The 21254-nt window shown below is 41.7% G+C and overlaps 1 protein-coding gene across 2 annotated transcripts; it reads right to left on the bottom strand.

Moving 5' to 3' along the window:
* Positions 1 to 6069: 6069 nt before the first annotated feature.
* Positions 6070 to 20788, bottom strand: PYM1 (PYM1 exon junction complex associated factor). 2 transcript variants are annotated; one of them, XM_004429215.3, is made up of 3 exons: positions 20717 to 20788; positions 7429 to 7522; positions 6070 to 7006 (listed from the first exon to the last, which is right to left on the bottom strand). In XM_004429215.3, exons 1-3 carry the CDS (start codon positions 20748 to 20750, stop codon positions 6523 to 6525), a joined length of 612 nt encoding a protein of 203 aa, XP_004429272.1. In that variant the 5' UTR covers positions 20751 to 20788; the 3' UTR covers positions 6070 to 6522. The 2 variants fall into 2 exon arrangements, with proteins under 2 accessions (XP_004429272.1, XP_087298385.1); XM_087442259.1 differs by lacking the exon at positions 20717 to 20788 and adding an exon at positions 19952 to 20646.
* Between the last annotated feature and the right edge of the window lie 466 nt (positions 20789 to 21254).

Here is a 21254-nt window from a genome sequence, read left to right as displayed (position 1 = left end):
TGTGGTGGCGTCCCATATAAAGTAGAGGAAGATGGGCACAGATGTTAGCTTAGGGCCAGTCTTCCTCACACACAAAAAAAAAAAACCAGTTCTTTAAAAGATGGTTGACTCTTGGGGCCGGCCCGGTGGCATAACAGTTAAATGCATGCACTCTGCTTCAGTGGCCCGGGGTTCACTGGTTTGGGTCCCAGGCACGCACCGATGTGCCGCTTGTCAAGCTATGCTGGGGCGGCATCCCATATAAAGTAGAGGAAGATGGGCATGGATGTTAGCCCAGGGCCGATCTTCCTTAGCAAAAAGGAGGAGGATTGGCATTGGATGTTAGCTCAGGGCTAATCTTCCTAACACACACACACAAAAAAAGATAATTGACTCTTTAAGACAAAAATAGTAATAATATATAGTGGGATATAACATATGTAGAAGTAAAATGTATGACAACAAAGCAAAAAAGGATGGGAGAAGGCAAAATGCAAGTATACTTTTGGAAAGTTTTTACATTACACGTAAAGTCATATAGTAGTATTTGAAGGTAGACTGGGATAGGTTAAGGACACATATGGTAAACCCTAGCACAACTACTGAAAAAAAATAAAACAATATAGTTAATAAGAGAAGATAAAAGGAAATACTAAAATTACTCAATCCAAGGTCAGGAGGACAACAGGAACAAAAATAGGACAAATAGAAAACAAACAGGGCCGGCCCTGTGGCTTAGCAGTTAAGTGCACGGGCTCCGCTGCTGGAGGCCTGGGTTCGGATCCTGGGCGCGCACTGAGGCACTGCTTCTCCGGCCATGCTGGGGCCGCATCCCACATGCAGCAACTAGAAGGATGTGCAGCTGTGACGTACAACTATGTACTGGGGCTTTGGGGGCAAAAATAAAGAAAGAAAGAAAGAAAGAAAGAAAACAAACAGCATGGCAGTAGACTTAAATCCAACCGTATCAATTGGAATTGTTTATGTTTACGTATTTTGCCAATTTTTACATTGGAGTGGTTGTCTTTTGTTGATTTGCAAGAGCTTGTTATGTATTAAAATATAAATCCTTTGTCATATATGTTTTCTGCCTTTAATATTATGCTCAGGAAACCTTCCCCTTCCCAAAATAGCATTTTGACAAGGAAGATGAGAAAAACTTACACACTGAGGTAGAAAAGCATAAGCTATATTCAGGAAATAAACATTGAGTAGGTGAATTTGGCTGTAAAAGACATTTAAGGGAATCATAGAGTGTAAAGTAGAAAGAGTAATTCAGGACCAGAACATAGAATGCTGTCTTAGACCATTCAGGCTGCTATAACAAAATACTACAGACTGGGTAGCTTATAAACAACAGAAATTTATCTTTCACAGTTCCAGAAGCTGAAAGTCTGAGATCAGGGTTCCAGCATGGTCAGGTGAGGGCCCTCTTCCAGGTCACAGATTTCTTGTTTCCTCATGGTGGAAGGGGCTACGGAGCTCTGTGGGTTCTCTCTCTCTTTTTTTTTTTTTTGCTGAAGAAGACTAGCCCTGAGCTAACATCTGTGCCAATCTTCCTCCACTTTATATGTGGGTCGCTGCCACAGCATGGCTACCGAGTGGTGTAAGTCCCCGCCTGCGATCTGGACCCTCCAGACCTGTGAAGCAGAGCATGCTGAACTTAACCCACTACACCACGGGGCCAGCTCTGTGGGATCTCTCTTATATAAGCATAAATCCCATTCATGAGGGCTCTGCCCTCAAGACCCAATCACCTCTCAAAGTCCCCACCTACTAATACTATCACCTTTGGGGGTAGGATTTCAACATATGAATTATGAGGGAGCACAAACATTCGGACCATAGCCACTGGCTTGACTGTTGGATAAAGGAACTTGGTTCATTGGGTAGACCAAAGGAAACCACTAACGGTTGTTCAATGAATGATACCATAGACATTGGGCTTAGGAGAGGTACATCTTGTTGAAGATCAAAGTGTGTAGGACAGGCTGGGGAAGTGGGTGGTGGGGAGAGATCCAAGTAGGAGACCAGTTAGTGGGCTTTTGCAGTAATTCATTCAGTATCCACCTGGATAATGAATAAGGATAAAAATTATATGATTACCATAAAAATCGATAGCCTTGGGCTTCTTTCACTGTTTGGTTTTAAACAAGTTTAATTTGAACTACCAACATCCAAATATTTTTTTTTTTTTTTTTTTTTTTTTTTTGTGAGGCGATCAGCCCTGTGCTAACATCTGTCAATCCTCCTCTTTTTTTGCTGAGGAAGACTGGCCCAGGGCTAACATCCGTCCCCATTTCCTCCACTTTATATGGGACGCCGCCACAGCATGGCCTGACAAGCTGTGTGTCAGTGCGCGCAGGCTGCCGCAGCAGAGCACGCGCACTTAACTGCTTGCGCCACCGGGCCAGCCCCACCAACATCCAAATAGGAGACACTGGATGGGCAGATTTTGGAGATGCCTAGAGCAAGACTGGGAGTTATTAGCATAGAAGTAATTAATGAAATCATGGGAGTAAATGAAGTCATTAGGGGAGACGATTACCGCAGAACCTTGTGGATTTCCAGGATGTTAGATGGCTCTTCTTCATCGTTCCAGATCAGCCTCAGTCTAGGTGTCATCTCCTCTGGGAAGCCTTCCCTGATCACCACCTCCCTGCCCCCACCCCCACAGCTGACTTAGGGGTCGTCTTTCTGCTTCCACAGCACCCTGTGTATGTCCCTAATAGAGTATTTATCACACTGTATTGTTGAGTGTTTACCTCTGTTTTTCTTGAGCTTCTCGAAAGGAGGCACCAAAATTTATTCAACTTTGTATTCTTCTGGTCCATGGAAGGTTCTTGAGAAATGTTTGCTGAATATAATCAACTTCCATGCCTTGTTGCTTATCTCTCCCCTCCTCTCACTCAGTAATTCCTTTTGGAGTAAAACCTCCATCCCTTCTACTGCAATTCAGCATCTTCTTTGATCTCCAGGGGAGAACACAAAGTATTCCTGATCTCTTTTGAGAGACCACAATACTGTCTAAAAATTGTACCCTCTCGATTCTGGATTCTCTATCCTCCTCAATTTGTAGGACTAAGTTATAGTTGGGGAGGGGAGGGAGCTCTAGATACCCTCTCCCGGAATGCCTGGGAGCCAGAAGAGAAAAGATTTTCTGGCCGAGTAAACCCATCTACTAATTTCAAAACAAGCTGGAGTCCGGGGACAGGATAACTTGCAAGCATTCGTCCTTCACAGCACCACCTAGTGGACAATAAGAAACTAACACATAGGCTCTGAGTCCATGAGGGTAAACGTTCAGTCCCCAAATAACTCACATCTAGATCCCTAGAATCTTTGCTATTTACACATTAGGAGGGAATCATCTGCAAGGAAGAAAGAAATGCCAAATAAATAGTAATATAGCCTCACGAGTAAAAAGAAAGCCAGGGGCTAATTTACTTCGCCATAAGTTACAAGGGTCCATTGGGGAATTAGTTAAACTAATATCCTTCTATCCCACCTATCCCAAGTATAGAAGCTAGAAGGAGAGTGGGTGATGCCTCAGCCCCTCAGTATTGATTTTATCAGTGGCTTTCAAACTTATTTTCCTGCAAATCAAGGTAAAGACTACATCTTACATTCTAACCCAGTACTGATAGATATATATATATACCTGAAACAAAATTATCATGAGACATATTTACCCTTATTAAGCATCAATCTCTGCTATTTTCTATTCTACTCTATTTGAGAAACGATACTGGTCACAATTTTCTAAAATGATTTCATGACCCACATTTTGAAAAACACTAGCTTGTGTGCAAGTTTTCATCCTATATCAAGTGATTGACACTGATTTTATGAAAGGAAATATGCCCCTGAAAAACTGAAAGCAAATTCACCATGTACCTTTTCTGCAACCAAGCCTTTGTACATACTTGCTCTCCCCACCTGCCTTTCTTGAGATGTGAGCTGTGGTCATCTTCAAAATCCAACTCCACCATTAAGCCTCTCCATCCCCCAGTCAGAATAAATGGTCTCTTTCTTTGCTATCCCTCAACATGGTGCTGGTGCCTCCACCATAGCACTTAATTCAATCTGCCTAGTACTTAATTAGTGATTTACATGACTTAATAGCTTCCTTAAATGAAGGTTCTACAGTGTATTCATGATTGCATCCCTCCAGACTAGCACAATGACTGACAGGGCCCAACAAATATCAAAATAAACTTTTATCGAACACTTAAGATCCAGGAGGGCGGGCCCCGTGGCTTAGCGGTGAAGTGCGCGCGCTACGATGCTGGCGGCCAGATTTCGGATCCCCGGCGCGCACCGATGCACCGCTTCTCCGGCCATGCTGAGGCCGCGTCCCACATACGGCAACTAGAAGGATGTGCAACTATGACGTACAGCTATCTACTGGGGCTTTGGGGGAAATAAATAAATAAATAAATAAGTAAAAAAAAAAAAAAAAAAAGATCCAGGAAATTTAAAGGTTTATTGTGGTAAATCCTTTTGCAAAGCAAATAATCTCCTTAACAATGTTTGGTTTTTTTTTTATTATAACTTTTTATTACTCTTGACCTTTCATTATTTTAATTTTTTGTTTATTGCAGTAACATTGGTTTATAATACAATGGTTTTTAAAGCATAGGTTCCTCTAAAACATCTGAACTTACAAAGCATCAAACACCTACATATAAGCCAATTAAATCTTATTTATAGAATCTTTATAATTGTGAGGATCCTACACATGGGAACTCAGGCTTCTGGTCTCACACTGAGATGCCCGGTCAAGGCCTCATTAACTGCTCAGCTGTGCAAGGCATGAATTACCCCTCATCTTCTGTTTCTCCACATGGCTTGTGGCCTTGTTCATTCAGTCAAATATTTGAGAATTTACTATGTTGGGCACTGGAATGCCATGATGATCAATAGCGCCAGGGCTCGAGGAGTACATGGTCTAACGAGGGGGAGGAGGTCTAACAAGTAAACAGCATCACAATGTAATGTAATAAATGCCATCACAAATGGAAGTGCATAGTGTTAAGGAAGCAAGTTAAGAGAGGCAACTACTGAAGTCTCCAAAGAGGATAACATTTAAGCTGAGATCCAAAGGCTAAGAAAGTGTTGATTTGGGAGAGGGGGATCAGGAAGAGTGTTCTAGGCAGAGGGACCAGCAGGGGCAAAGGATTGAGGCTCAGAGAGACTATGGCTCATTCGATGAAGCGAAAGTAGTTCAGGATAGTTGGAGCAGTTTGACCCGAGTTGAGGAATGGCAAAAAATGAGGCCAGGTTGTGTGGGACCTTATCAGTCAGGCTAAGAGCTTGAGATAATTCACTACAGCTGACTTCCCCCTCTGCTGATCTCTGCACTAGCTGCTGGCTAGAAGAAAGATTGTAAGTGAGGGTGTGGAAATCAGAGGATATTCAAAAATTAAGTAACACCTCTTTTTGACAGTAAATTCCTCTTCCTGTATCATTAGTTTGCCCCACAATGCCATCTTGGGGTGGCATCTGAGAAGGTAAAATTTCAAGAGCTGTGAAGTAGGTCAAGATTATCTTCAGATGGGGGACCAGCCTGGTGGTGCAAGTGGTTAAGTGCACGTGCTCCACTGCAGCAGCCTGGGGTTTGCTGGTTCAGATCCCGGGTGTGCACCGACACATCACTTGTCAAGCCATGCTGTGGCGGCGTCCCATATCAAGTAGAGGAAGATGGCCATGGATGTTAGCCCAGGGCCAGTCTTCCTCAGCAAAAAGAGGAGGATTGGCAGATGTTAGCTCAGGGCCAATCCTCTTCACAAAAAAAAAAAAGATTATCTTCAGAAAGAAACAGTAAGCGAGATACAAAGGTCCCCTTGCTATGTAGCGTGATAATGCTGACACATGTAAATTAACATGTCAAATTAAATTTGTTCTAATTTTCATGTTCTGTACATAAAGACTGAGCAAACGTACAGAAATTGGTGTTGCTAATTTGGTTATACACTCATAATTTTTAAAAATTAAAGGGAATATTAGTCCCAACACTTGTCTTCCTGTGCCAAACAGAAGGGGATAAAACACCTCCTAGGAGTGGAAAGGAAGAGGCCAAGGCAGACATGTTGTCTACTTGAGTTTATTCTGTTCTTAAAAAAAAAAAAAAAAAAAAAAAAGGTGAGGGATAGAAGGGGTGATAACCCATAAACACTGTGAGCAGGAACCCAGACTCCAAGACTTGGGCATACTCCCCTACCCTCAACCTCAGTTCTCCAACAGATTCCCACCCATGTGGTTTTCTTTTAAACGAGACACCCAAATCAGCAGCAGAGGTACCTGGGGTAGTCACTGAGATTTTCAACACTGGGAACGAGATGGGGGAAAGTCCAAAAAATAGGAGTTGGGAAGAAAAGAATAAGGGCGAGGCTAGGCTCTGGAGGACAGACTTGGGCCATGAGAGGTCGAGGTGAGCCAGGATGGAGGGGTACCCCTCCCGACTGCTGCTGCCGACACTCCCCAGGACCCCAGCGAGCCCCATGGTTTGTTCTGCAGTCCACTCCCTATTCCCCAAAGGCCTCACAGGCCCAGCTCCAAGTCCTCTAGCTCCTCCTCCAGCGCCCGCCTCCTTGCTAGCTTCTCCAGCTGCTCTTTGCTGGGCTGGCCGATCTCCCCAGCCTGGATCCGTTGCTGCAGCTCTTCCACCTGCCGAAGCTTCTTCTTCAGGTTCTTTATCTTCTTGGCCTTCTCAGTGGTGGCAGCGGAGTCGGGCTGCTCAGAGGCAGCTGCAGGGGCTGCCCTGGAGCCCTGCTGAGCGCTGGGGGGTTGGGCTGTCTCTCCCAGGGACACCTTATCGAGAGTCCGGCTCAAGGCCTCTGCCTCCCCTTTCTCTTGCTGCTGCCGCCTCTTCTCCTTCCGCTTCAAGTTGCGTTTGGCTGTCTTGGAGAGGCCTGGTTCACCACCTTCGGGTTTGGATGGGGTGACAGGAGCAGTAGCCTCGGGGCTCAGCCCTGGGGGCAGTTCTGGTTTACTCTTGAAAAACTTCACATACTTGTTCTCATACCTGCAGGGAACAGAAGATGTCAATAGTTTCAAAGAATCACTGACTTTTTGAGCCCTTTTCTTAACCTTCCAAATCATTTCACTCTTTTCACTTTCCTGCTTCCTTCCTCTCCCTATTGTCCCTCCCCAACTTTCCTCTGCTCTGCAGGTTGTCGGAGGGTCCCTAGGTCCTGAAGCTCTGGATCTCTGAACACCATTCGGAGGTTCTGCTAAACAGAGGCCACAGGAAGAGGACCAGTCACCTGTAACTCTCACTCGTCCCTGAATCCCAGCCCCCTCCTCTCCTTTCTCAGATAGGTGCCCCTCCTTCCACTTCCTGGGATCCTGGGATCAGGAGATTCTTCCCTGAACTCATAGGCACACATATACTTTCTTTCTGTAGGGACCCCATTAAATGCCCCCTCCTCACGCCTAACCACGCACACTGGGACCTCCTCCTGGGGCACATAGCCTTCTTTCACCCTCCGCTGCTTGCGCCAGGTCCCGTCAGGTCGCTGTGTTGAGGCGATGTACTTGCCTGAAATGAGAGAATTCAGTTGGAGTTACTCTTTCTAATTTTCAAATGGTCCCCAAGATGAAAGAATGCATGAATGCACACAGCTTCCCTCAGCACCCATCCATCTACTAAATGCAACCGTCCACTTAAGGCCCCTTTTCTCATATCAACCCTCACTCCCTCTCTCGTCATTATTCACTGAGTGCCTATACACTATATAATACACCATCCCTGCCCTCAGGGAGGTTGGTTTTTTTTTTCTTGGTGAGGAAGATTGGCCCTGAGCTAACCTCCCTTGCCAATTTTCCTCTTTTTGCTGAGGAAGATTAGCCCTGAGCTAACATCTGTGCCCATCTTCCTCTATTTTCTATATGTGATGCCGCCACAGTATGGCTTGATGAGCAGTGTGTAGGTCTGCATCTGGGATTTGAACCTGAGAACCCTGGGCCACTAAAGTGCAGCAGGGAACTTAACCACTATGCCACCAGGCCGGCCAGGGGAGGTTCTATTTTTATAATCTAGTTGGCAAGACAGCACAGGCACAGAGGAAGAGTTTCAAAAAACACAAGACAATAGCATGGGGACATCAAAAGGCAATAAATGAATAAGAGGCTAAAAAAGGGGCAAAAACAAGAACCACAGGAAGGAGAAATGACCAGAGATGTAGAGAAGGGCAAGTTTTATTAAGACGGTGAAAAACAGGTTGATTTTTAGGAATCCATACTGTAGATACAAAAGCACCATACACAGGATATATACAAAGAATGTTCGTTGCTGCACTATTTAAATTAGCAAAAAGCTGAAAGCAACTTGAATAGCCATCAACAGATGAATGATTGACTAGATATGGATCATCCACATGATGGAACACCACGCTGCTATGAAAGAGAATGTTAGCTATAAATGCACTGACCTTGAACGCTGTTCATGATACACCAAGTGAAAAGCCAAGTTGCAGGATAATGTGTAGAGTAGCGATCCTCAAACTTTTTTATTTCAGGATCCCCCTTACACACTTATTTTGTAATTTTATGCATTTCAGTATGCAATACTAAAAAACTATCTGTTAATCTCATCAGAAAAGTCTCTACTGGGAAGCTGTGGAGCTCACAGTGGCAGAAAGAAATTTTCCAAAATTCTAATTTTCACTTGAAGGCTTGAATTTTATCATTGACCACAAATACCATCAGTTGTTTTCCTTGAAATGACAGGCTCACTTCCTTCATTTTCAGGAAAAGGCCTACTGGGATACTCAGGTCTGAATTAGCACGGGTTGTGAGTGGTTCTTTCAAATAAAAGTGCTGTTCCATGAAAAGGAAGCTTGTTTAGCCTGCAACTTGGGCAACTGCACCAGTGCTTTTCCTTGCGACACCATCTTACTCAGTGCACAGTGGAGTGTTTCATGCTTTCTTCCCATTTAGTCCACAGAAACATTAAAAAGATGTGTAACTTTCAGTGATAAGATGAGTAAGTTCTCGGGATCTAAGGTACAGCCTGTTGACTATAGTTAACAAAACTGGGTTGTAGACTTGAAAGTTGCTATGAGAGCAGAGCTTTCACATTCTCATCATAACGACAACAAAATGGTAATTATGTGAAGGATGTATTAACTAACTTTAGTGTAGTAAACATTTTGCAATATACCTATAAATGTGTCAGATCATCATTGTACACCCTAAACTTATAGTGTTATATGTCAATTGTATCTCAATAATACTGGAAAAAATAAGTAAATAAAAAGATGTGTATTCAAGGGCCAAAGTTTAATAAAATCAATATTTTTTTATTGCATCATCAAGGGTATTCTCAAGTGAAACTGGCATTATTTACTACAAGCGTGTGGCAATGAAGAACACAAGGACTAGTACAGTTTGGTGCCATTGCCCTGATTAGTGCTAAGGGGCCAGCAGTTTTACCCACCTTTGCTTTCGTACCCTCCATGCAAATTTCAACCCAGCAAAAAAAGCAAATAACATCTCAGTATATTATGAAAATAGTTATGTTTGCAGACTTCCTGAAAGGGTCTTAGGGAATCCCCAAGGGTCCTGAACAACATTTTGAGAACCACTGATGTAGAGTATGCTTCCATTCTTGTTGGGGCAAGGGGTAGCACTTAAAGGTCCATATAGTCTGTGTACAGGGGCAAAGAGAAAGGTGTAGAAGGACACATACCAAGATACCAAGCCTTTAATGCTGGTTACCTTAAGAGGGATAACCTGGAAGAAGAGGTGGTAGAAACCATTAACCATTAATATATATATTTTTAAAAACCTATATATATATCTTGTATTACTCTTAAAAAAAAAGTATTACTTTTGTTTAAAAAAAAAAAGATTTTTTTAAAGAAAAAGTAAAAAGTCAAGTCTAGGGCCTCCCAAATGGATTATACATTGTTACATGAATTGATTTTTTGTTCAAAATGCAAATATCATTAATTAAAACTAAAAAAGAAATTTGTTAAAGAAAATAGGTAAGATGTGACAAGTAGACGGGATGGGAGAAAGAAGAAACGTGAGCAAAGAAAGGCATGGATGTGGGAATGGGCAGAAGGACTGAGAGAACAGAAGTGGAGGAGTCCAGGTGAATCAGACAGTCGTGGGAGGGAATAACAGGAAGCCAGGTGGGAGATAAAAAATGGGGCCAGAGTTCAGAAAGCCTTAAAAACAAGGTCAAGGAATTTGGAGTTGATCTGGTGAATAAAAGAGAGACACTGAGGATACTGTTTGCTTAGCTGCGACAGTTCAGAGACGAGAAACAACTGAAAAATGAAAAATGGAGAGGTTTCATGGAGGGAGGACTGATACTAGAGCTGGGCTTTGAAGAAAGAGGCAAACTAAAGTAATTGAAAAGGGAAGCAGAATGGATTCTAAACAGAAGCTCATTCTAAAACAAAATGTCAGACATGGGGATATCGATGGCATGTCCAGAAGACTGAATAGACCAGTCTGGCTGAGTCAGAGGGCTGGTATAAAGTAAATGAGGGGAGACGGCTCAGACCTTGAAATGCCAGTTAAGGATTTTAATATCTGGCACATGGCATACATTCAACAAATATTTGTCAAATGAATGAATCTTTTATCCAAAGCAGTGCTTTGGGGCAATTAATCTGGCACGAGAAGGTGAACTGGAAAGCGAAAACATGGGAGACTGGGGAAATCAGTTAGGAAAAAGATTGCAATAATCCTGGCACGAGGGACAGAATTGGCTGAAACAGTGAGAATGAAAAAGAAAGGACTGATGCCAGATACATTAGCAAATAATCAACAACACTTAGTAATTCACTGATTGGGGGAGGGGAATGGAGTTTAAGCAAAAATAACTCAGCACACTTTGTTTTAGTAATCCCAATCTTGAGAATTTAGCATAAGGAAACAGTTCCAACATGAAAAAACAAAAACATAAACAAAAAAGAAAGGGAGAGAGATAATCGTGTGAAAATTATGGCATTATCTATAAATAGCTAAAAATTAAAAATGATTTTCACAATCAGTTATACAGAAACGGTTTATAATACATCCATTAAAAATGATCATGATAAAAAATTTTTAAATCATGTAATGTGATATAATGTAATATACAACATAATTATATATACACCATGATTTCATTTATTAAATATGTTAGGCAGGGCCGGCCCCGTGGCTTAGTGGTTAAGTGTGCACGCTCCGCTGCTGGTGGCCCGGGTTCGGATCCCCGGCGCGCACCAACGCACCACTTCTCCGGCCATGCTGAGGCCGAGTCCCACATACAGCAACTAGAAGGATGTGCAACTATGACATACAACTATCTACTGGGGCTTTGGGGGGAAAAATAAATAAATAAATAAATAAATATGTTAGGCATATTTGGAAGTTGAGACAAGAATGTGTGCAATATGAAAGTTACGTTGGGTGATTAGGTTATGAATAATTTTTCTTCTTGAAAATTCCCATTAATGTTGTTATATTGTGGGTTTTAAAAATATCTCATTTTTGGTTTCAACCCTAAATGGCTTGGAGCATGGGTACACAAAGGAGAGTGAAATTACTTCTGACCAGGTGATTTATAACGATTTTATGGAGGACACAGAATCTGTTGTGATCTTTGGAAGATGAGCAGGATTTAGACAGGTGGGGGGGTTATGAGGGAAGAGGAGAAAGGGAAGTATTTCAGACATTTGGGACATCAGCCAAGGGACAAGTCAGACTAGTAGTCACGCCCCTACTTAAAATTCTACCTGGATTCCTGTTGCCCTCAGGGTAGTTACTGGGAGGCTGGAAACACACACAAAAGGCCTTCTTGACCCAGTTCTTGCTAGTCTCCAGCCTCTTAGCTCTCAGTCACTCACACTCTCTGCTCCAGCCACTGAAATATTCACAAATCTCACCCCACCGGTGTCTCTATTCTCTATGTCGTTTTGCTTTTGCTTCATTTGGCCTGGAATAGACTTTCCTTGATTCTTATCTTAGCTAATTCCTATTGGCCTTTAAAGGTCAAGTTCAAGTATAAACTTCTCAGTGAAAGCCTCCCTGACCTCCCCACCCCAAGCCAGGTTAGAAGTTGCCCTTTGTGCACCCACAGCACCTGCTTGGGCCTTCATCGTGCTCTAATGTTTAACATAACTGTTCGCTTGCTCAAGAGCAGGGGCTTTGATCTTTGAAGCAAAGGGCCTGGCCCATAGAAGACTGTAATTAATACAAATTAATGAATACATAAATTTAAGTATCATATTAGAGAATAGCAAGAATCCAGTATATTTTGGGCAAAAAGCATATGTAATGGGAAAAGAGACTAGAGGTAAATTAGTCAGAATATGAAGGTATCCAATCTCTTCTTGAGTTTGGACTTAAGCTTCAGAATGTAGGAGAGCATCAAAGGCCAATAACAGAGTACAGATGATCTGCTCAAAGCAATGCTTTAAGAAGACTAACCTGAAAATGTGTAACATAAACTAAAGGTAGAAAAAATGAAAGCAATAGCCGCAATGTGAGAAGACTTGATTTAGATAGTCTCTGTGTGTATTGAAAGGAAAATGAAAGAGAAATTCGTTATGAAGAATAATTCAACAGGATCTAAAGACTGCCAAGATTCTAATTAGAGAGAGAAAATAACTGAAACAGTGCTACAGTGGATTTAATCTGGTGCTTTTCAGGTGTATTCTCTTATTTTTCACAACATACCTGTGGGTACGTGGAGCATATGGTAATAACATTTCTTCACACACGGATTTTAAATGTTTATTGAGCACTTGCTGCTGTGCCAGACACTGTAACAGGAGCTGGGGCTACAACAATGAGTAAAGCAAGCAAGGGTCTGGACTTCTTGTAGCATGCATTCTAGTGAGGAAGAGAGGTAATAAAGACGAACGCAAACAAACAAACTCATACAATATCACTCTTGACTGTGGAAAATTTGGAGAACAATAAAAACCACTGATATAAAGAAAAGTTTAGAGGAGAAGAAAACTTTGTGAAAATAACTAATTCAGTTCTAGATAGGCAATGTTTTACATGGAATTAAGGAGAAAGGGACAATGCTAGAAACATATATTTAAGTAAACTGCACAGAAATTATAGCTGAGGATTTAAGATTAGTAAAGAGAATGTGAGAAAAAATAGGGCAGAAGCTTCTTGAATGGCTATCCTAACTAGAGGCCCTCAGGGATAGAAATAGCCCATTATCACAAAGGGCACCTATTTTATGTTATTTTGAGCCCATTCCCTGGCCATGATGGTATCCAAAGGTAAAAAAGAAGGGAGAGGTTTGGTGATTCCTACCCCCAGACATAAAAACCAAGGGTAGAATATCAGGATTTTCAGGTAACATCTTTGAGAGAGTTAGAAACTACAAATTAGAGACTGCTACTCTATGAACTTTGTAAACTTTGTTATTTCCTCACATCTGCTGTTTTGTAATTCTCAATCTGTTTCCTTAAACTGAAAAGGGCCTTGTTTTCAGGAGCGGCAGGAAGACAGTAAAGAGACAACAACATAGCAAGGCTTGGGAGAACTCCAGGGGTGAGGAAGAAGTGACTGTTAAAGGAGTATTGAATCCCTGGGACCTGCTTCAAGTAAGAAAGGAGATCTAGGTCACAGATCTGAGGCTGAGGATGATCTCAGGGCCAAAAATTATAAAACCTAGATGTGGTTTCTCATATAGAGAAACTATAAAAAGAGAAGACCCCATTTGGAGGAATGACCCTGGAAAAATGGTCATGACCAGTCTCCTCAAGGAAGAAAAAGTGTCAGCAACAAGAAGAAATGATTCTAGGAAAAAAGAACCAGGATAGTGCTAGGCCATGGAAAGCAGAAGAGTTTTAAGTAAGGGCAGGTGATTAACAATATTAAATACTGCAAATAGATTAAAGAAAAGGAGAACTGAGAAGAAAAAGGTTACCGATTTTGGCAATTTGGAAATCCTGAGTTACCTCCAAGAACACAGCCTTAGAAAAATAGAGTGGTCAGAGGCCAGACTACAAATTAATGAAATGCAATAAACATTTATTGAAAGCCTCCTATGAGAAAAGTACTATACTAAGTGCTACAGGGATATCAAGATGAGTAAAATGGTCCCTACTTTCAGGAAATTTACAGTCTAAGTAAGGAGGTGGGTAGGCAAGTTAGGCAAACAAAGAATAAGACACAAATATAAATGTCTTAGGTATCCTAAGAGACACAGATACATACAGAAAGATTTCCAGAGAATAAATAACCAGCCCTGTTTGATGGGGGAAGGTGACAGGAAATCAGGAAAATCTCAGGGACTTGACCCTAAAGGCTAGGCAGTAGTAGTAATAATTAACAACAACAATGAATTAGTGGCTAATATTTCTGCACAGAGAAAGGAAGGGAAAGGGCATTCTAGGTAGAATAATAACAAGCTAAATCATAGCAGTGGAAAACTCACAGTATCTTAAGAACAATTAGGAAAAAGCATTTATTAGTAAGTAGCTACATTATGCCATTACTTTACATACATTACCTTATTGAATCTAGGCAATGGGTAGATATTATCACCTACAGCTGAGGAAATAGAGTCTTCAAGAGGTTCAAGATAGGTCCAAGATCACAGAAGCAGCATGTAGGTGCAATCTGAACTCAGTTCTGATGCCCAAGCTTACACATCAGCACACTGCTGTTCCACCTGTCTTACACTACATAGCCCAGGTTCACTGCAGGGTATAGGCAGAGACGTAGCATGTGATGCCACTAGTATATTGAAAAGTGGTTTGTGCTTATGTTAGAGAGTAGTATCTTGAATGTAAGAGCAAATGGTCCATATGGAAATTTGACAGGCAATCCTGAAAAAGATAACAGCAGCTACACTTTATCGAGTGCTTGCTTCAGGCTAAGGACAGTGCTCATTGTTTTTACACGTTATTTCATTTTCACAACTCCGTGCAGAGTTATTCCAGTTTTACAGATGATAAGGAATTGAGTAACTTGCCCAAAGTTACCAAGTCAGTGAACTGCAACAGAATTCCAACCCAGGCTGTGGGTCCCAAAGGCTGTGCTTTCTACACTACTATTTTGTATGGTGTTATAAATGAAAAACAAAAACAAAGAAGTTGAACCTCACTAATAATCAAAGGAAATATAAACTAAAACAATAACATATCATTTGCATCTATCGAAGCAGTAGAATTTTTAAAGATGAGAATACCAATGCAGTCAAAGAAACGCTGAAATCAGCATATTCATATATTGTTGATGATAAAACCCTTTAGAAAGCAATTTGGCTAATACCGCAAGAGAATATAAAGTAGTCCTACCATTTAGCAGCATTTCTCAAAGTTTTTGTTTGGGGAATTCTGGGTTAAACACAGAAAAAAAAAAGATTTTGTTTTTATAGGCAAGACTTAAATGAGTTAATATGTTCTTATTCATGTGAATATCCAAGATGGGAATATGGTTTACAGTGTTTCCCAAATTTACTTGACCACAGGAATCTTATTTTTATGTTATTTATTTTGTAGCACATTTCACAGGACTACTAAGTGTTCTGACGATCATATCTTGGAAACTACAGCCATTCAGATGATCCCAATTATGTTAAATATGGATATGCTATATATGTACATAGAAAGAAAAGCTAAAAGGAAATGTAACTGTAGTTATCTTTGGGTTCTGGAATTACCGAACATGCGTGTGACTTATATTTTATACTACTTGTGAAAACAGTTTCCAAGTTTTCTACAATCAAGATGAATTAATTTTATAATTAAAGAATAAATAAGGGGCCAGCCCGGTGGCGTAGTGGTTAAGTTCATGCGCTCTGCTTTGGCAGCCCGGGGTTCGCAGGTTTGGAGGACAGGTGCGGACCTATACACCACTCATCAAGCCATGCTGTGGTGGCATCCCACATACAAAATGGGCACGGATGTTAGTTCAGAGCCAATCTTCCTCACAAAAAAAAAAAAAAAAAGATAAATGTTTGTATCCTCCAACCCAGTAATCTACTTCTGAGAAATCTATCCTAAATAATCTATATCCTAATAATAAGAAGAAAATAACCCTAAATTCCCGCAACGATTTATGCACAAAAATATTCACAGAGTTCTTATAACAAATTCTGAAAATGATTTAAAAGCCCAATAACAGAAGAAAGGTAAGAGAGAGGGTGTGTGCCCAAACAATAAAACACTCTGCCAGTATCTTAAAAGATGTTTACAAAGAGTTTTTAATAGCAAGGCAAAATATTTATGTTATAAGGTTAAGTGAAAAAGCAAGATATAAAAATGTATATACCACCTGATTCAAAAATGTTTTAAAAATGCACAGGAAAAATAAAGATCAGAAGGATATATGCCAAATTTAACAGTGGACTCCGGGTGGATGAATTATATTGAACAAAAATTACATAACTAAATTTATACTCAAGGAGCAGTAATCTGGTGAGCAGTAATCTGGTAACAGTATGTCAAATGAACTGGAACAGAGAGAGAGACTGGAGATAGGACAACTACTTAGGAGGTCACAGCAAAATCTGCAAGATAAAGGAAACTAGAATTTTATCAGGCACTTAGAATGACCCAGGTACCATGCTTGATACTTGCACATATAATCTCTTTTAATCCATACGATAATCATTACGTAACTAATAATTACAGAACCATTTGTTGGGTACTTTCTATGTGCCAGACATGTATATTATTTCACTTAAATTTTAATTCTCACAATAATCCCATTTAACTTGTAGGATTATTATTCTCACTTCATTGATGAGAAAACTAAGGCTTAGATTCCCAAGGCTTAAAATTCCCAAGGCCAGGGGCCAGCCCCGTGGCTTAGCGGTTAAGTGCGCGTGCTCCGCTGCTGGCGGCCGGGGTTCAGATCCCGGGAGTGCACCGACGCACTGCTTCCCCGGCCATGCTGAGGCTGCGTCCCACATACAGCAACTAGAAGGATGTGCAACTATGACATACAACTATCTACTGGGGCTTTGGGGGGAAAAAATAAAAATAAATAAAATCTTTAAAAAAAAAAAAATTCCCAAGGCCATACAGCTAACAAGTATTGAAGACGGGATAAGGGTTATGGCAGTAGGAACAGAAGAGTGATATGTGAACAACTGGTGTGTGTGTGGCACGGGGAGCAAGAGAGGAGTAAAAGATGATGCAAAACAACACCCCAATAGCAACAAAAACACCTAATGCTCTGATCTTGGTTTCCTATACCACTCTCCACTAAAAGCTCTCCTGGAAAGCTCTTCCAGGGGCTTCTTGGAAAAATGGCTGATTCTAGGACTGGGGCAGGAAATATACAAGACTAGCCTGGAGCATCTTCTAGTGCCAAAGTAAGGAAGAGCTAAAAAAACAAAAACATAACCAAAAACCTACAGTGATGGGAGTATGTCAAAGGGACACGCGGCCCATTAAAGAACTCCCAATGTCCAAACCTGGAACACTTGAGCAATAAAATAAATACAGTAGTATTGGATTATAACCCAAAGTCCATACTGATATAAATAAGTGACTGAATAAATAAATGGGAGAGAATAGACAAATCTCCTGTGCAGAAGAATTCCAAATAATGTATGTAAATACTCCATCCTTAACGAAGGGAGCATAACTCTCCACTCTTTAAGTGTGGGCTGTGAATAGTTACTTTCTTCTAAAGAGTACAGTATGGAAAGGAGTACAGTATGGAAAGAGTAACTTTACAGTGGAGAAACCTTACAAACGCTACCTCAGTCAGGTGATCATGGTCAATATCAATAGTAAAAAAAATCATTAACTATGTATGCTTGATATGATATGATGAAAATGTGACTTTTCCTCTAAGATCATCCCCCCAAAAACACATAACTCCAGTCTAATCATGAGAAAAACATCAGACAAATTCCAGTAGAGGGGCATCCTACAAAATACCTGACCAGTACTCCTTAAAACTGTCAAGGTCATCAAAAACAAGGAAAGTCTGAGAAACTGTCACAGCCAATAGGAGTTTAAGGAGACATGAGAACTAAATGCAATGTCGTATCCTGGATGGGATCCTGGAATAGAAAAAGAATTAGGTAAAAACCAAGGAAATCTGAATTATGCATGGGCTGTAGTTAATAATAATGTATCAATATTGGTTCATTAATTGCAATAACAGTACCATACTAATGTAAGATGTTAATAATAGGAGAAACTGAGTGTAAGGTATATGGGAATTGTCTATATTATGTTCTCAATTTTTCTATAAATCTAAAACTGTTCTAAGAAATAAAGTCTACTTAAAATAAAAAAGAGAGAAATGATGCAAAAAGTTGATCTTGGGTTGGGTAGAACAATGGTACCTTTACAGAAACAAGGAAGGAAAAACTGATACCGATTTTGGTCAGATTGGATTTGAGGTGTGACATTATATCTAAGAATGAAAGCTACTCACCAAACAATTAGAAAAGGGAATTGGCAACTCAGGCAAGGCTGGTGTTAGAAATAAAGGCTGTAAAAAGCTAAGAAACAAGCAGTGAAGAAATGGAAATAGTACGCACAGATCTGATATTCAAGAAATCAGGCTGTGAACAGGAAAGAAACAGAAGTGATAGGCCTTGATTTTTCAATGAATTAGAAAGTGAGTTCATCTGCCAAGAGAGAGAATTAAAAGAGAGGGTCAGAGAGAACTGGAAAAGGTGGGGGAAATAGCCATGACAGAATGTAAGCAAACCAAGAAAAAAGACTGGAGAGAAGCCATGATCTTGGCAGAAGTTGACATTAAGTTATACTGAATGTGCTAGCTTCTGTGCTTTTTCTCTAGCCATGTGCTGTGGCCTAGAAGCAGAAGCCAAGAAAACAGCTGATGGGTATGATTCAAGATAACAGAAGTCCTTGCTTAACACAGAAGATCAAAATGAATGAAGAAAGCAATGAGGATAGTATCAAAGTGGCTGGGCACAGAGGTCTAGCAGGTAATCATGAAGGCACTGGTAGACTCAACGAAACAGGAAAGGTCAAGAACCAGAGAACCTAAAGAGGGCAAAAAGCTGATTCTGTGGTTGTGAGGTAGTGAAAAAGGTGACCAGTAAGGAGGCTAACGCAAGCGATGGGGAGCCCAGGAAGGGGAAGCAGTGTCATAGGTGAGGTCCCGGTTGTAGTGATTCTGATGTGTAGCTGGTTTGAAAATACAAAGGAAAGTCAATGGTCTCATGCTGAGGAACTATAACATCAAGAGTATTCCAAAAATGCTGGAGACACTGAGAATGAGAGCAAGAAACAGAGTGGAGAAAAAAATATGACGCAATAGGTCTGGATCCTTGTGGGCAGTAGATGATGGCCCTGAGGTTTTAGAGAAAATGCTATAATTGCACGCCAGTACCTTCCACCAGGATTAGAGTGACAGTGGTAGATTAATGATCTGGAAGCAGTAAGAAGAGCAAAAAAGCAGTATGATTCCTTCTCCTCTTCCACATAGTCACAAAGGACAGAAGATACCTCTTCGTGGGAGGGATGGTGAGATGTGATATCTGGATTTTCATTAAATCAGTTTAAAGAAAACAGTTAAGAATAAAGAGAAGTACGCCGGACACTGAGTAATATTTTCAAAGCACACATTAAAAGGAGCTAGTCAAAGAAGTAGAGAGCAGGAGAAGAGAGGTTATACTACTTTGAAATGCAAGGTGGGGAGAAGTAGCAGAGACCTGGGTTGTCATTAGATAGCATAGGAGAGGTGGGTTGAGATGTAAGGAACATGGAAAGCAGCAAAGCAAGAAGCATAAATGGCATATTTTAAAACAGACTGTATATACCACAGCACACGTACAATGTCATTTCTACAGAAGACTACACATACACAATGAGGGCTACAAAAAACAGTAACACCTTGCCTTGCACAGTATTTTATAAATTGTTTTCACATACACTATCTTATTTGATCGTCACTGGCTAGATAATACTACGCACATTTTTCTAAAAATGAGGAAATTATGATGGGACAAATCACAATGAAAATCTTGATTCTCAGTTTTCAACGCATAAACCTCACATACACAGCCGACACTTCAGCATCTCAATCAGCCAGGCAGGAAATTCTTCTCTAGCCAGAAGGAATAGTGGGTTCTATCAACTTGTCAGAGGGCTTGAGAGGCCACTAGACATCTTCTTGTTTGGCTTCTTCCACCTTAGATTCCTCAACTCCTATTATCATCACCAGAGAAGGCAGAGGGGGGTGGCGCCATCAAAGAGAAAAACTCAAGCTGAAAAGTTTTACTGGTTCCTCTTCTCTTCACACCTCTAGACCTCAGTGACCCAACAATGAAGATGAGGGAGAGAGTGGAAAAAAGCACTATGTAGCAATGAGCAGGTCTTCAACAGATCCAGCTTCGAGAAAAAGAATTAAGACGGGGCTGGGGAAGGGCAGAAAGCGGGTATAGCTAAGAGATGGGGGAGGGGAAGAGTGGGAAGGCAGGAATTGGAGAGAACTGAGGAGTGTAGGAACCCCCAAGGCTGGATAACCCAAAAGAGATATGGGAGCTCCAACTGCTGGAGAAAAGCTAAGGGCTCGTGAGGGTCCTGGAGCAGAGACCAGCATTGAAGGACCCCAGGGTTTGGGTGACCGGAAGCAAGAGACCCCCAAACACGAGACCAGAAGGGGGCGCAGGTAACACCCCGTAGGAGAGAATGAATGGAGAAGGCGGTCCGGAGGGCGGGGCAAAGGAGGGGCCCCGGGATGGGCGGGGCACAGACCCCTTTCCAAGTCCGAACCCCTGCCCCGAGAGCCCGGGGAGAAGCGGCTCCGCGCCTCCCGCACTCACCGCCGGTCTCGTCAGTTACATAGGGAGTCGCCATCTTGAAAACGCAAACCACTTCCGGCGTGAGCGGGCTGGGGTCCCGCCCCCCTCCCCACCGGAAGTGGAGTCCTGATCGTAGCAGGCCACCATTTTAGTCTTAAAGGGACAGTACACCATTTTCATGTACAGAAGTGAAGGAGGAAGAAGGGAGGAGAAGCCGAAGACTTTAATAAAATAAAAGCCATGGACTCTTTTACTGCCACTGATACCATTATTGAGCGCCTGCTGCGTGTAAAGCAGTCCTTTGGGCGCCGAGAGAAGTTCCGAGGCACAGACCCTCTCTCTCCTCACAGGCACTCTTCGTCCGTCCAGGACCTGCGAAGGAAAAGGGGGCAAGGCCCACCTGCACCCGGACAGGAGGGCTGATAAATGAGGAAGAATATTCAGGCCCTGGCCTGCACCCAGGTCCCAGAGTGGCTAGGGGACGTGAGGAGGGGCGTTCCCCCGAGGGGAACGCACTGGGGCGCACCGATGTGGTTGGGGGCGAGTGGAAGACCCCAAC

Source organism: Ceratotherium simum, chromosome 17 (assembly GCF_057802395.1).
Source record: "Ceratotherium simum simum isolate JZ-2026a chromosome 17, ASM5780239v1, whole genome shotgun sequence".
Taxonomy (NCBI): Eukaryota; Metazoa; Chordata; class Mammalia; order Perissodactyla; family Rhinocerotidae; genus Ceratotherium; species Ceratotherium simum.
The sequence above is the reverse complement of the archived record's forward strand: the minus strand, read 5'-3'. Positions and strand labels throughout refer to the sequence as shown.